This window comes from Palaemon carinicauda, chromosome 30, assembly GCF_036898095.1.
Source record: "Palaemon carinicauda isolate YSFRI2023 chromosome 30, ASM3689809v2, whole genome shotgun sequence".
NCBI classification, from domain to species: domain Eukaryota; kingdom Metazoa; phylum Arthropoda; class Malacostraca; order Decapoda; family Palaemonidae; genus Palaemon; species Palaemon carinicauda.
In genome coordinates, this window is record NC_090754.1 from 86,906,540 (window position 1) to 86,920,581 (window position 14,042).

General features: G+C 38.7%; 1 protein-coding gene across 3 annotated transcripts in view; it reads right to left on the reverse strand.

Annotated features, from left to right (window-relative positions):
* The window catches only part of LOC137623340 (queuine tRNA-ribosyltransferase accessory subunit 2), a 257,642-nt gene that overhangs the window by 8,479 nt on the left and 235,121 nt on the right, over window positions 1-14,042 (reverse strand). For all 3 annotated transcript variants that reach the window (XM_068354153.1, XM_068354152.1, XM_068354151.1), the window contains exon 7: window positions 10,219-10,379. In XM_068354153.1, coding sequence (XP_068210254.1) covers window positions 10,219-10,379 — 161 coding nt within the window. The remainder of the gene's footprint in view (window positions 1-10,218; window positions 10,380-14,042) is intronic.

Genomic DNA, 14,042 nt, shown 5'->3' on the forward strand with positions numbered 1-14,042 from the left:
TGCACACGTAGCCTATATTTATAATAAACAGTACAGTACTGTACTATACTTTACTGTAAATCTATAATATACAATATGTATATAATGTAAGATTAACTAAGAGTTCATATTTTATTCAATGACCACTAACCATATTCATACAAAGTTCTACTCAGTCTTGAAGCATGCTGCAGCTCCTGATGCGTAGGCATCGTTTCTTGTGTGCAGTGCTATAGGAAATAATATATCTACAGTACAATACCCGTAAATACAGAAAATGTCCAGGAGTGCAATATGTACTACTGTATACAAATATACCACTTTTTTCCATGAAAACATGTTTCTCCTCAAAAAGGACCGAAGAGGGAAATAAAAATGGGAGGAGGGACGATGCATGAATGGCGAGCAGGGTTGCCATTTTTGATGTGTAATACCCACTACATGAAATTCCGAAAAGCGCAAAATCATCTTTCAAGACATAACAATGATAAAGCTGAAACTGTTTCAATAAGTCAAATTGTGAAGAAAGACTCTAGAAGGCAACCACTTTATCACATTGTATACTATCAGTGGGAAAAGCACTGTTTCATGATGGCGTAAAAGAGCGGAACCATGCTAGAGAGTCTATCTATCTATATACTATGCACTTTCCCCAATATTGGGGGGTAGCCGACATCAAACAAATGAAAAAAGGGGACCTTTCCTCTCTACATTCCTTCCAGCCTGACGAGGGACTTAACAGAGTTTGGCTGGTACTGCAAGGGTGCCACAGTCCACCCTCCCCCGTTATCCACCACAGATGAAGCTTCATAACGTTGAATCCCCTACTGCTGCTACCTCCGTGGTCATCCAAGGCGACCGGAGGAAGCAGCAGGACCTACCGGAACTGCGTCACAATTGCTCGCCATTCATTCCTATTTCTAGCACGCTCACTTGCCTCTCTCACATCTATCCTCCTATCACCCAGAGCTCTCTTTATTCCATCCATCCACCCAAACATTAGCCTTCCTCTTGTACTTCTCCCATCAACTCTTGCATTCATCACGTTCTTTAGCAAACAGCCACTTTCCATTCACTCAACATGGCCAAACCACTTCAACACATTCATATCCACTCTAGCTGCTAAAAATTTTCTTACACCTGTTGTCACCCTCACTACTTCGTTCCTAACCCTATCTACTTGAGATACATCAGCCATACTCCTCAGATACTTCATCTCAAACTCATTCAATTTCTGTCTTCCTATCACTTTCATTCCCCACAACTCCAATCCATACATCACAGTTGGTACAATCACTTTCTAATACAAAACTCTCTTTACATTCATACCTAAGCCTCTATTCTTCACTACTCCCTTCACTGGCCCCAAACACTTTGCATCCTTCTTTCACTCTCTGACGTACATCTGCTTGCACTCCACCATTTGCTGCAACAACAGACAGACCCCAAGTACTTAAACTGATCTACTTCCTCAAGTAACTCTCCATTCAACATGACATTCAACCCCGCACCACCTTTCCTTCTCGTACATCTCATCTCCTAACCTTACTCTTACCCACATTAACTCTCAACTTCCTTCTCTCACATACCCTTCCAAATTCTGACACTAATCGGCCAAGCTTCTCTTCCGAGTCTGCAAACAGTACAGTATCATCTGCAAACAGCAACTAATTTATCTCCCCCTCATGATCATTCTCGTCTATCAGTTTCAATCCTCGTCCAAGCAATCGAGCATTCACCTCTCTCACCACTCCATCAACATACAAATTAAACAACCATGGCAACATCACACATCCCTGTCTCAGCCTCACTTTCACTGGAAACTAATGGCTTACTTCATTTCCCATCCTAACAGATGCTTTACTACCTTTGGAGAAACTTCTCACTGCTCGCAACAACCTTCCACCAATTCCATATACTGTAACCTCATCACATTCCACATCGCTTCCCTATCAACTCTATCATACGCTTTCTCCAGATCTATAAACGCAACATACACCTCCTTACCTTTTGCTAAATATTTCTCGCATATCTGCCTAACAGTAAAAATCTGATTCATACATCCCCTACCTCTTCTAAAACCACTCTGTACTTCTAAGATTGCATTCTCTGTTTTATCCTTAATCCTATTAATCAGTACTCTACCATACACTTTTCCAACCACACAAACTAATACAAACTAATATCCGTTGAAATACAACACTCATGCACATCTCCCTTACCCTTATATAGTGGTACAATGGATGCACAAACCCAATCTACTGGTACAGTTGACAACATAAAAAAAACAATCCCACCAACTATTCAAGTAAAGTCACACCCCCTTCCTTTAACATCTTAGTTCTCACACAATCCATACCAGGTGCTTTTCCTATTCTTGTTTCATCTAGTGCTCTCCTCACTTTCTCTCTTGTAATCTCTCTCTCATTCTCATCTCCCATCACTGGCACCTCAACATCTGCAACAACAATTATATCTGTCTCCCTATTATCCTAAACATTCAGTAAACTTTCAAAATATTCCACCCAACTTTTCCTTGTCTCCTCTCCTTTTAACAACCTTCCATTTCCATCTTTCACTGTCTCTTCAATTCTCAAACCAGCCTTCCTTACTCTCTTTCTCTTCCACTTTTACCTTCACTCCTTCATTCCACCATTCACTACCCTTCCTCATGCTGCCTCCAACAATCTTCTTGCCACACACATCACTTGCAATCCCAACAATATTTTCTTTCACAAACTTCCACTCCTCCTCTAAATTATCAGTTTCTCTTACTTTCACTCTGTCATATGCCATTTTCAACCTTTCTTGATATTCACTTTTTATCCCAGCACCCACTCTAGCATTTAAGTCACCCATTACAACTACATAATTCCTTCTACCCAGTCCTTCTACACACCTAGTTAATTCATTCCGGAACTCATTTCGCTTTTCTTCACTTTTCTCACAACCTACCCCATACCCACTAACAAAAACCCAACACTCCCTACCCAACCTAACCCTTACCCACATTAACCTAGATAATATCTCCTTCCATTCGACTACTTTATCTGTCATCCATTCACTCAACAATAAAGCCATTCACTCAGCAATAGAGTAAAAACGCTAAATTCTCCAAAAATGTGCCAGATCTAGCACAAAAGGCACTGAAATGGCAACTCTGGTGACGAGTCAGAGTGAGATGGGAGTGGAGAGGGAAGTGGCACAAAGCTAGCAGAGTGCAAAGGAGCATGGGCCGTTTGAAATCGTCCCGCCGCGAGAGTATTTCTTGTGATTATTTGACCTTTTATTTAGTAGTCTATATGGTTCTCTATGTTGCATTCAAGAAAAATGTCGACGAATAAACTCATGTAATGAGGGAGCTGCCTGTATAGGATATCATCATTATTATTATTATTACTAGCTAAGTTACAATCCTAGTTGAAAAAGCAGGATGCTAAAGCCAAAGGGATCCAACAGGGAAAATAGCCCAGTGAGGAAAAGAAATAAAGAAATACCGTATTTGCCGGCATATAAAAAGCACCCACATTTCAGCTGGTCAGAATCAGGTAAAAGAAAAAGTTTTTAGTGTATTTAAGCATATATTGTAGAAAACAGTCTAGCTGTACATTACACAAGCAGACACATAGCTCTATAAAAGCAATTTGGCAGCACAGGCAAGTAATAAGCATACACAAGACATCTCCATAGCAGGAAATAAGCAAGCTCTTAGTTTAGGCATACAAAGCAATCACAATAATAAAAAACATTGGACACAAAAATAAGGGGTAGTAGGTTGGTCTAGGCATCAGCCGCCCATTGAGATACTACCACTTGAGAGTTATGGGGTCCTTTGACTTGCCAGACAGTGTTACATTGGATCCTTTTCTCTGGTTACAGTTCATTTTCTCTTTGCCCGCACATACACCAAATAGTCTGGCCTTTAAATAATCTCCAGTGTCCTCATACACCTGACAACACTGAAATTACCAAACAACTCTTCTTCACCCAAAAGGTTAACTACTGCACTGTAATTGTTTAGTGGCCACTTTCCTCTTGGCAAGGGTAGAAGAGACTCTATAGCTATGGTAAGCAGCCCTTCTAGGAGAAGGACACTCCAAAATCAAACCTTTGTTCTCTAGTCTTGGGTAGTGCCATAGCCTCTGTACCATGGCCTTCCACTATCTTGGGATGGATTTCTTTTGCTTGAGGGTACACTCGGGCACACTATTCTATATTATTTTTCATCCTCTTGTTTTGTTAAAGTTTTTATAGTTTGTATGGGAAATATTCATTTTAAGATTGTTACTGTTCTTAAAATATCTTATTTTTCCTTGTTTCCTTTCCTCACTGGGCTATTTTCCCGGTTAGGGTCCCTGGGCTTATAGCATCATGTTTTTCCAACTAGGGTTGTAGCTTCGCAAGAAATAATAATAATAATAATAATAATAATAATAATAATAATGCCCGCAATGCATAAAGCAAGAAACAAGGTAATGCAAAATCCTTTTTATAAAAGCATACTGCCATTACACTTAAACATACGAGTAAGTATGAGGAACTGGCAACGATCATGGTTGCCAGATGCCGTGTAATCAATTGCTGTACATTTGGACAAAAAAGTCATACAAATATGCTAATTAAATCAAAATATAGTAGGTCATAAAGCACTGCATACATCTGGCAGGCAGCGCTGGCAATGATCATATAGTAGTTTTATTCCTCGCCAACACATGGCATTACCGATAAGTCAGAGAGCTGATCAGCTGATGTTTATAAATGCAAGTCATAGCATTTCAGATTAGATTGCTTTATTTTCATGAATTTATTTTGAAAGCACTAGTAATAACACAATAATACCAGCAATATAAATAAAACAGATGCGTGAAGTTAATGGTAAGTAAAAGTACAAAGCGTAAGCTGGGTTAGTGAGCGTCTGAGAAAAGATTAGCCTAAACCTACGGGAGGTCTCAAAATTCACCAAGGATGTATGACATATGGTATATGGTCAATAAAGCATATGCCAAGTAATCAATAATTAATATAAATTACTTTAAGATCAGTAACAACATTCAAATTGATCTGTTATATATAAACTATGAAAATAGATTATATCAGCCTCTTCAACATAAAAATATTCAGAACAAGAGTGAACCTCTGGAGTTGTACACAATCAACTACCCGATTAGGAAGATCATTCCACAATCTGGTCATAGCTGGGACAAAACTTTTAGTATACTGTGCAGTATTGAGCCTTATGATTGAAAAGGCATGACAATTAGAATTAACTGCATACAAAGAATTACGGACAGGATGGTACAGTCTGGGAAGATTTAAATACAAAGGATGGTCATAATTATGAAAAATCTTATGCAACATGCATAATGAACTAACTGAACGATGGTGTCAGAGATTAATATCTACATCAGGAATAATAAATTTAATATACAGCAAGTTTTTGACTAAGAAATTAAAACGAGTTTCAGCAGCTGAAGACCAGACAGGATAACAATACTCGAAACAAGGCAAAATGAAAGCATTTAAATAATTGTTAGCTCTGCCAATGAAGTTGGGAGGAGGTCATGTTTTCACCCGTTTGTCTGTTTGTGAACAACTTCCTGGCCACAATTTTAGTCAGAGTAGTGAAAATTTTGGGGTTTAATTGTTAAGGTGAACCATGGAAGTGATTCAATTTTGAAAGTCAGACTGAATTAACCCTAACCTTAACAACCCCAAGTTCACACATACTTCAAATATGCCTATGATCTAAAAGGATTTTAGTAAAGGTAAACTGGTTTTGAGAAATAAGCTTCCATTTCAGAGGTCGGTACTCTCAGAGTGATCTTCTAGTTCAAAATAGATGGATCACCAGAAATCTTAAAAGATTTTCTCAATAAGTTATGTTTTTGTGCAAATGAAGTACAAACATCCTGAATGCCTTTCTCAAAAGTAAATTTGCTATCAAGAATCACACCTAAAATTTTAAGTCATTCATAATGTTTCTGTAACTCTATAAGAGATCTGAATAATAAGGACCCACTGTCCTGGACTTACTTACAATCATATTTTGAGTTTTGTTAGAGGTCAACTTCATGCCCCATAATTTGAACTAAGCACTAATTTTTGCTAAATCTCTATTAAGGGATTCAGCAACCCCAGATCTACATTCAGGAGTTCGGAGATTGAATTAAGGCAAACAGAGTAGCATCATCTGCATATGCAACGAGGTTGTTTTCTAGGCCAAGAATCTGATGAACGAGAAGTATAGCACAAAAAACATCAACACTCACTGAATAATTGCGATGTACACTGTTGTGGCAACCTTGAATGCTGAAAGTTGCCAAATTATGACCTTCACAAACACATGCGGAACAAAGCCTTTTTGCATTAGAGGCTATTTTGTAGAGATAAAAACAAGTGTCTTATTGTGCAATGCTTATATAGACTACAGTATACTGATCCTAAGAAGGATGACTTATCTATACATGGGAAAAGGGAACGACTCATTGATATGCAAAAATTGGTCCCAATGCTTTAAATTCTAGTGTCCTGGTGTCAAAAGTTTCACCCTGCAATCAACGTCTTTTTAGCTTAAAAACTCTGAAAATAATTCTTAGATGCATAGACATTATGTCCTACTTTTGCTTTTCAAATATAGATTATGTTCAATCTAGCATGAGGAGCCTAATCTTTTAAAATAAAAAGTTAGCTTACTTTAATCATCTCTCTTCTCTTTTAGGTGTGGCTTAAGGTACGTCTACCACAAGCTCACTGGGATTACTTTGACTAGCAATACCAACTGAATCGAAATGTCTAGTCAATGGTTTCTATCAAATTACTGTATACAATAGGAATATTTCCAGTAAATTCTGGCTTTGGAATGAGATTTGTCAACTTATGCTACAAGAAAATCTCAAAGTCTAAAGGTGAAGGGCCAGGATACTATCTGGAGGAAAAGGACAAGTAATGGAAATTTGAAAGTAGGAGAAATGGAGGCTTTTGAATGAATAAAGCCATATCATCAACTTAAAAGGTGAGCGAGTAATAACGCTGACCAACATTTGGTCCCTAGCAAGGCTACCATCTAACAAGAGGAGAGCATTGAACCACTATCACATCACTTTTTCCCTCGTTCCCATCTGATCCTTTATGTAATATAATTTAATCTGGGAGAACTCTATACTCATTGAATATTATCCTGAATTATACAGCAATACCTCGGTTCTCGACCATAATTCGTTCAGGAATTGGGGTCGAGAACGGATTTGTTCGAAAACCGAAAAAAATTTTCCCATAAGACATGATGTAAAACTAGATTAATTCGTTCCCAAGCACCAGATAAATGTTCACATTCTAAAACTAAATATTGTACTATGTAATTGCTTACCTTTGCAACTGCGTTGTGATGGCATATGGGAATGGAGGAAGGAAGGGGGAGGGTTACTGCTTTGAAGGAGAGTCCCCTTCCATGAAAGCAGTGGGTAAAATGCTTTTAGGATATTTTTCCCTTCTCTGCCTCAACCTCTGCAGTTGCTTGTTGTTTTTCTTTAATTAAAAACCTATCCATCATTAGCTGGTTTTTTCTTTGTTGCGTTAGTCTCCTAAAGTGGGGCATAACACACTCATTAAAAATATTCACGAAACGATTGGCCACAACTGTGTCCGGATGATATTTCTCAACACAAAGCTGCAGTTCACCTCATTTTGCGCACATTTCATTAATTAAGGCACTCAGAACCTCCTCCCTGCTTTCATCCTCTTCTGGTGAAAGTTCTCCTACCATATCCTTCTGTTGCTGTTGTTGCAGATGCAACAACTCTTCGGTGTTAACTCGGCAGAGTGTTCTTCCACAAGCTCATCAATGTCCTCTTTTTTGACAGCAAGTCCTGAAGTTTTCATCATGGTCAAAATCTCATCAATGACAGCACTTTCTTCAACTGGAAAATCTGATTCAGACTGAAGCCCCTCAAAATCTCTCTTTGGTACACACTCTGACCACAGTTTTCTCCATGCCGAATTTAACGTACGGTACGTTACAGCACTCCATGCACTGTCAATGAGATTCACACAGCTCAAGTTACTAAAGGGTTCTTTCCAGTATTCTCAAAGTGTTAGCTGTGTGTCAGTCACTTCGAAACACTTTAGGACAAGGGCTTTTGTGTACAGTTTTTTAAAATTTAAAATGACCTGTTAGTCCATGGGTTGAAGAATCGGCGTCGTATTTGGCGGAAGGAATTTAACTTTGAGGAAACTTGAATTCATCAACTAATTCATTCCCTAAACCGGGGGGTTGAGCAGGAGCATTATCCATGATTAACTGGCATTTTATTGGCAAATTCTTTACCGTTAGATATTTCTTCACTTGAGGGCAAACACCTTGTGCACCAACTCATTGAAAAACTGTCTGGTCACCTATGTCTTTGTGTTTGCCCGCCAAATAATAGGCAATTATTTTCATTATATTGTTCTTTTTAAAGACCCGGGGGTTGTCTAAAAGATATACGAGCAAAGGTTTCATTTTACCATCACCGCTAGCATTTGGACACAACAAAACAGTGAGCCTATCATTCATAAGCTTGTGACCAGGCAGTAATTTTTCCTCCTTTGTAATGTGCGTACTGGCCGGCATTTTTTTCCAGAATAACCCGGTCTCGTCACAATTGAAAACCTGTTGAAGAAGAAACTGTTCTTCCTTTATATAAGCATTAAATTCTTTAACAAAGCTTTCGGCTGCAGCTTTGTTCGAACTTACTGCCTCGCCATGTCTTGTTACACGATGTATGCCAGTTCTGTTTTTGAATTTTTCTAACTAACCTCTACTGGCTTTGAAAGTAAATGTTTCAGTTCGGCACTTGTACTAGGCATTTCCTTTTCTAGGTCAACGTAAATTTGTTAGGCTTTTTCGCAAATAAAAGCTTCACTAAAGCTATCACCGACTAACTCCTTTTCCCTGATGAATATTAATAGCAGCTTTTCTATTTCCTCCATTAACTGCGACCCTTGCTTCGTTATCAAAGTCACACCTTTAGCAACATTAGCTGCCTTCATTACTTTTTGGTTCTTGAGGAAAGCTGAAATTGTTGATTTTGAAATGCCATACTGCGCAGCGAGATCCAAAACACGAACGCCATTTTCAATTTTGGCAATTATTTCCTTTTTTAGTTCAATTGTCATTCTCATTGCCTTCCTCTTCTCTTTCAGTTCACTTTTGGCTTTCTTTGGACCCATTATGAATGGCCAGAGTTAATAAAAAAGCACAAAAATTCAGATTAGCACAATCTAAAAAAACAAGGGAATGCGTGAGTCTTCCTTCGATAGCAGACTGGCTTAAACTGAAGCCTTGAAGTAGGCGGGGGATGCTGTTCGGACCGGTTCGGGTCTACTCGGCTGGTCGAGTTCCAAAATTTTTTTTGAATTCAGAGACATTTTGAACTCATATTTTTTTTGGGCGAATACTGATTTGTTCGAGTTGCGAGTTGTTTGAGTACCGAGGTTACACTCTTTGTCTCAACAGATGAGGCATATTTTATGCATACCAATCTTATTACTGGCTACACAAAATCTCACTTTAGAAAACATACCTTGAACATATATTAAAAACTTGATAAAATTACACTAACAACAAAAGCCTAATAAAAGGTTTGAAAAAACTCTAAGGAACATAGTACCACACATAAAAAATGTCAACTTATTGCTTGACTTGACAATAAGTTTTTCTAACATGGTGGCCACCAGTGGGCACATGTAGAAGTAGTACAGTATTGAGATATGGGAGGGCTAGCCGTACAAGTGACCAATGCTCCACTCTACAAGCTTATAGCACAATGAATGTTGGATAAGACTTATTGAAACAAATAACTCAATAAGGTAACAAAGATCATTTAGTCCAAGATAGAGATTATATACTTGAAAAAGTTTCTTGTCTAAAGACTGGGGCAGCCAGTCCATGTGCAGTATGATTTTTCAATAAAACAAATATATAAGAACTGTAAATAATCTTCATTAATTGTTATTAAAGTTTATTTTCACAATAGGTTTGGCTGGATAATGAAAAAATTAGAAGTTACATTAATCTTTTGGGAACAGTACTTTGGTCTTAAAATCCCATGACTTACCCTAAACAGGTTTTGAAATATATAATCATAGCAAGTATTCCAACACATTTACAGCTGGGGGCCATATGTATTACAGAACATGCACAAAGCTGACAGTTGGATTATGTTGTACAAGACAGAAGTATTACAAATGATAGCACATTACCTGTCTAATGAACTTGCAAAAGTGAGAGCACCTCTTCTTTCTGTTACAAGGAATGGGAACGATGAATCAAACATGTCTATACCCACTTCAATTAAACTCAGAACTGTCAGTGGATTCCAAGCACCAAAAGACTGGCGTGGATATTTGGGCGGTAAAGGATCCTGTCAAAAAGAAAAAAACAAAAATGTTGAAGATACCTTAATAATACAGAATTCTGTTAAAACAAGATACAGTAGATCAATCAACCATTTATGAAAAAAGTTACTACTGCTTTCATATGCTAAAGATAAGATAACCTACGCAAACCTTACTTTTCAAGGGTGTACAGTATATGATATTACATATATGGATAATATGTACTGAAAGTAACCATCACTAAATGTACAGTAGAACCTTGCAACAACTGACATTGTTATCATGGACTTAATGGACTAAATTCAGATAACTACAGTGGCATTTGGTTGGTAAAGGTCATCACAAGAAGTAGATAGCTCTTAGATATTCATATTTATTTGCTGAATATTTATTTATATAAAGGTAATAAACTTGTATGTTGATGGAGTGGTGAGAGAGGTGAATGCTTGAGTGCTTGGACGAGGACTGAAACTGGTAGAAGAGAATGATCATGAATGGGAGGTAAATCAGTTATTGTTTGTGGATGATACTGTAATGGTTGCAGACGCGGAAGAGAAGCTTGGTCGATTAGTGACAGAATTTGGAAAGGTGTGTGAGAGAAGGAAGTTGAGAGTTAATGTGGGTAAGAGTAAGGTTATGAGATGTACAAGAAGGGAGGGTGGTGCGAGGTTGAATGTCATGTTGAATGGAGTGTTACTTGAGGAGGTGGATCAGTTTAAGTACTTGGGGTATGTTGTTGCAGCAAATGGTAGAGTGGAAGCAGATTTATGTCAGAATGTGAATGAAGGATGCAAAATGTTGGGGGCAGTTAAGGGAGTAGTAAAAAATATAAAGACTTGGGCATGAATGTAAAGCGAGTTCTGTATGAGAAAGTGATTGTACCAACTGTGATGTATGGATCGGAGTTGTGGGAATGAATGACGGAGAGACAGAAATTGAATGTGTTTGAGATGAAATGTCTAAGGAGTACGGCTGGTGTATCTCAAGTGGATATAGTTAGGAACAAAGTAGTGAGGGTGAGAATGGGTGTAAGAAATGAGTTAGCAGCTAGAGTGGATATGAATGTGTTGTGGTGGTTTGGCCATGTTGAGAGAACGGAAAGTGGCTGTCTGCTAAAGAAGTTGGTGAATGCTAGAGTTGATGGGAGAATTACAAGAGGAAGGCCAAGGTTTAGGTGGATGGATGGAGTGAAGAAAGCTCTGGGTGATAGGAGGATACATGTGAGAGAGGCAAGAGAGCGTGCTAGAAATAGGAATGAATGGCGAGTGATTGTGACGCAGTCCCGGTAGGCCCTGCTGCTCCCTCCGGCACCTTGGTGACTGCGGAGGTAGCAGCGGTAGGGGATTCAACATATGAAGCTTCATCTGTGGTGGATAATGGATGAAAATGGGCTGTGGCACCCTAGCAATACCGACCAAACTCAGCTGAATCCCTCGTCAGGCTGGGAGGAGCAGAGAGAGGAAAGGTCCCCTTTTGTTCATTTGTTTGATGTCGGCTACCCCCCTAAATTGGGGGGAGTGCCTTGATAAATAGATAGATACGGTAGACCAGTGTTTTTTTAAAACATTGCAATTCAGTTTCTTGGCAGAAGGTATTCGAGGGATCTACTGTCTTATTTTGAGCCTTAGTATGGTTCCAATAAGGTTGTGTGAAGTCTATCAAACATTTGGCCTCTCCCATTGCTCTCTGTGAAGTACTTTGTTTTGGTTATGTCATCTGATGAGTACATAGTCAAGAAGATGCCACTGTTTTGACCTAGGTTGCATCAGAAGATCTTATATTTACTCCTCATCTGGTATAGGGTGTTGGTTATTGCCATATTGTGTTCTGAACATAGGGACAAGAGTCTGAGATAGTATTCATTTTGCCAACACCATGGTTGCCCAGATCTCCTTCCCAAAATAAGAAACACAAAACCCAAGCTGAAGAGCTAATAATTCAATTTACAAAAGAATTTATTAGTGTCTAAGTTATACGACTATCGGATAAATCTGAAGCTTTGATTACATATTTTCTGGGAGAACTCAATGAACAGTGAGTCATATCAACACTTGCTTTTCAGTAACAGGTGGGTGTTTTGGGTGGCTTAATATGGAGGGAAGGGTATGATGGCTGGGTGAAGAATTTCTTATTTTTTTGTTTGTATTCAGAAGTTGTGAAGTTGGCATTTGATATGTGTAACTTGTGCTATTCAGAGATAAGTCTGGAAATATGTTATTTTTATTAACAAAATAAATTTTTGAATATACTTACCCGGTGATTATATAAGCTGCAGCTCTGCTGCCCGACAGAAAAACTCTACGTTCAAAATACGCCAGCGATCGCTATGCAGGTAGGGGGGTGTACATCAACAGCGCCATCTGTCGAGCAGGTACTCAGTACTCAATGTAAACACAGAACCAATTTTCTCCTCGGTCCACTGGGTCTCTATTGGGGAGGAAGGGAGGGTCCTTTAATATATAATCACCGGGTAAGTATATTCAAAAATTTATTTATTAATAAAAATAACATTTTTCAATATTAAACTTAGCCGGTGATTATATAAGCTGATTCACACCCAGGGGGGTGGGTAGAGACCAGCATTACTTGTTTACATTATTATGAGCTAAGTATTTTGTATTTCATTTTAGCAGTTATTCAAAATAACAACCATAAAATAAATAAGTACCTGGTAAGGAAGTCGACTTGAACAATTACTCTGCCTTTTTAAGTACGTCTTCCTTACGGAGCCTCGCGATCCTCTTAGGATGCTGAGCGACCCCTAGGATCTGAAGTATCAAGGGTTGCAACCCATACAACAGGACCTCATCAAAACCTCTAATCTAGGCGCTTCTCAAGAAATGACTTTGACCACCCGCCAAATCAACTAGGATGCGAAAGGCTTCTTAGCCTTCCGGACAACCCAAAAACAATAATAAAACATTTCAAGAGAAAGATTAAAAAGATTATGGAATTAGGGAATTGTAGTGGTTGAGCCCTCACCCACTACTGCACTCGTTGCTACAAATGGTCCCAGAGTGTAGCAGTTCTCGTAAAGAGACTGGACATTCTTAAGATAAAAAGACGCGAACACTGACTTGCTTTTCCAATAGGTTGGGTCGATTATACTTTGCAGAGATCTATTTTGTTTAAAGGCCACGGAAGTTGCGACAGCTCTACTTCGTGTGTCCTTACCTTCAGCAAAGCTTGGTCTTCCTCATTCAGATGAGAATGAGCTTCTCGTATTAACAGTCTGATAAAATAGGATAAAGCATTCTTTGACAAAGCATTCTTTGACATAGGCAAAGATGGTTTCTTAACTGAACACCATAAAGCTTCAGACGGGCCTCGTAAAGGTTTAGTTCGTTTTAAATAGAACTTAAGAGCTCTTACAGGACATAAGACTCTTTCTAGTTCATTTCCAACCATACGATAAGTTTGGAATATCGAACGATATTGGCCAAGGCCGAGAAGGCAGCTCGTTTTTGGCTAGAAAACCAAGTTGTAGAACATGTAGCCGTTTCGGATGAGAATCCGATGTTCTTGCTGAAGGCATGAATCTCACTGACTCTTTTAGCTGTGGCTAAGCATACCAGGAAAAGAGTCTTTAAGGTGAGATCTTTCAGGGAGGCTGATTGTAGCGTTTCGAACCTGTCTGACATAAGGAATCTTAGTACCACGTCTAAATTCCAACCAGGTGTAACCAAACG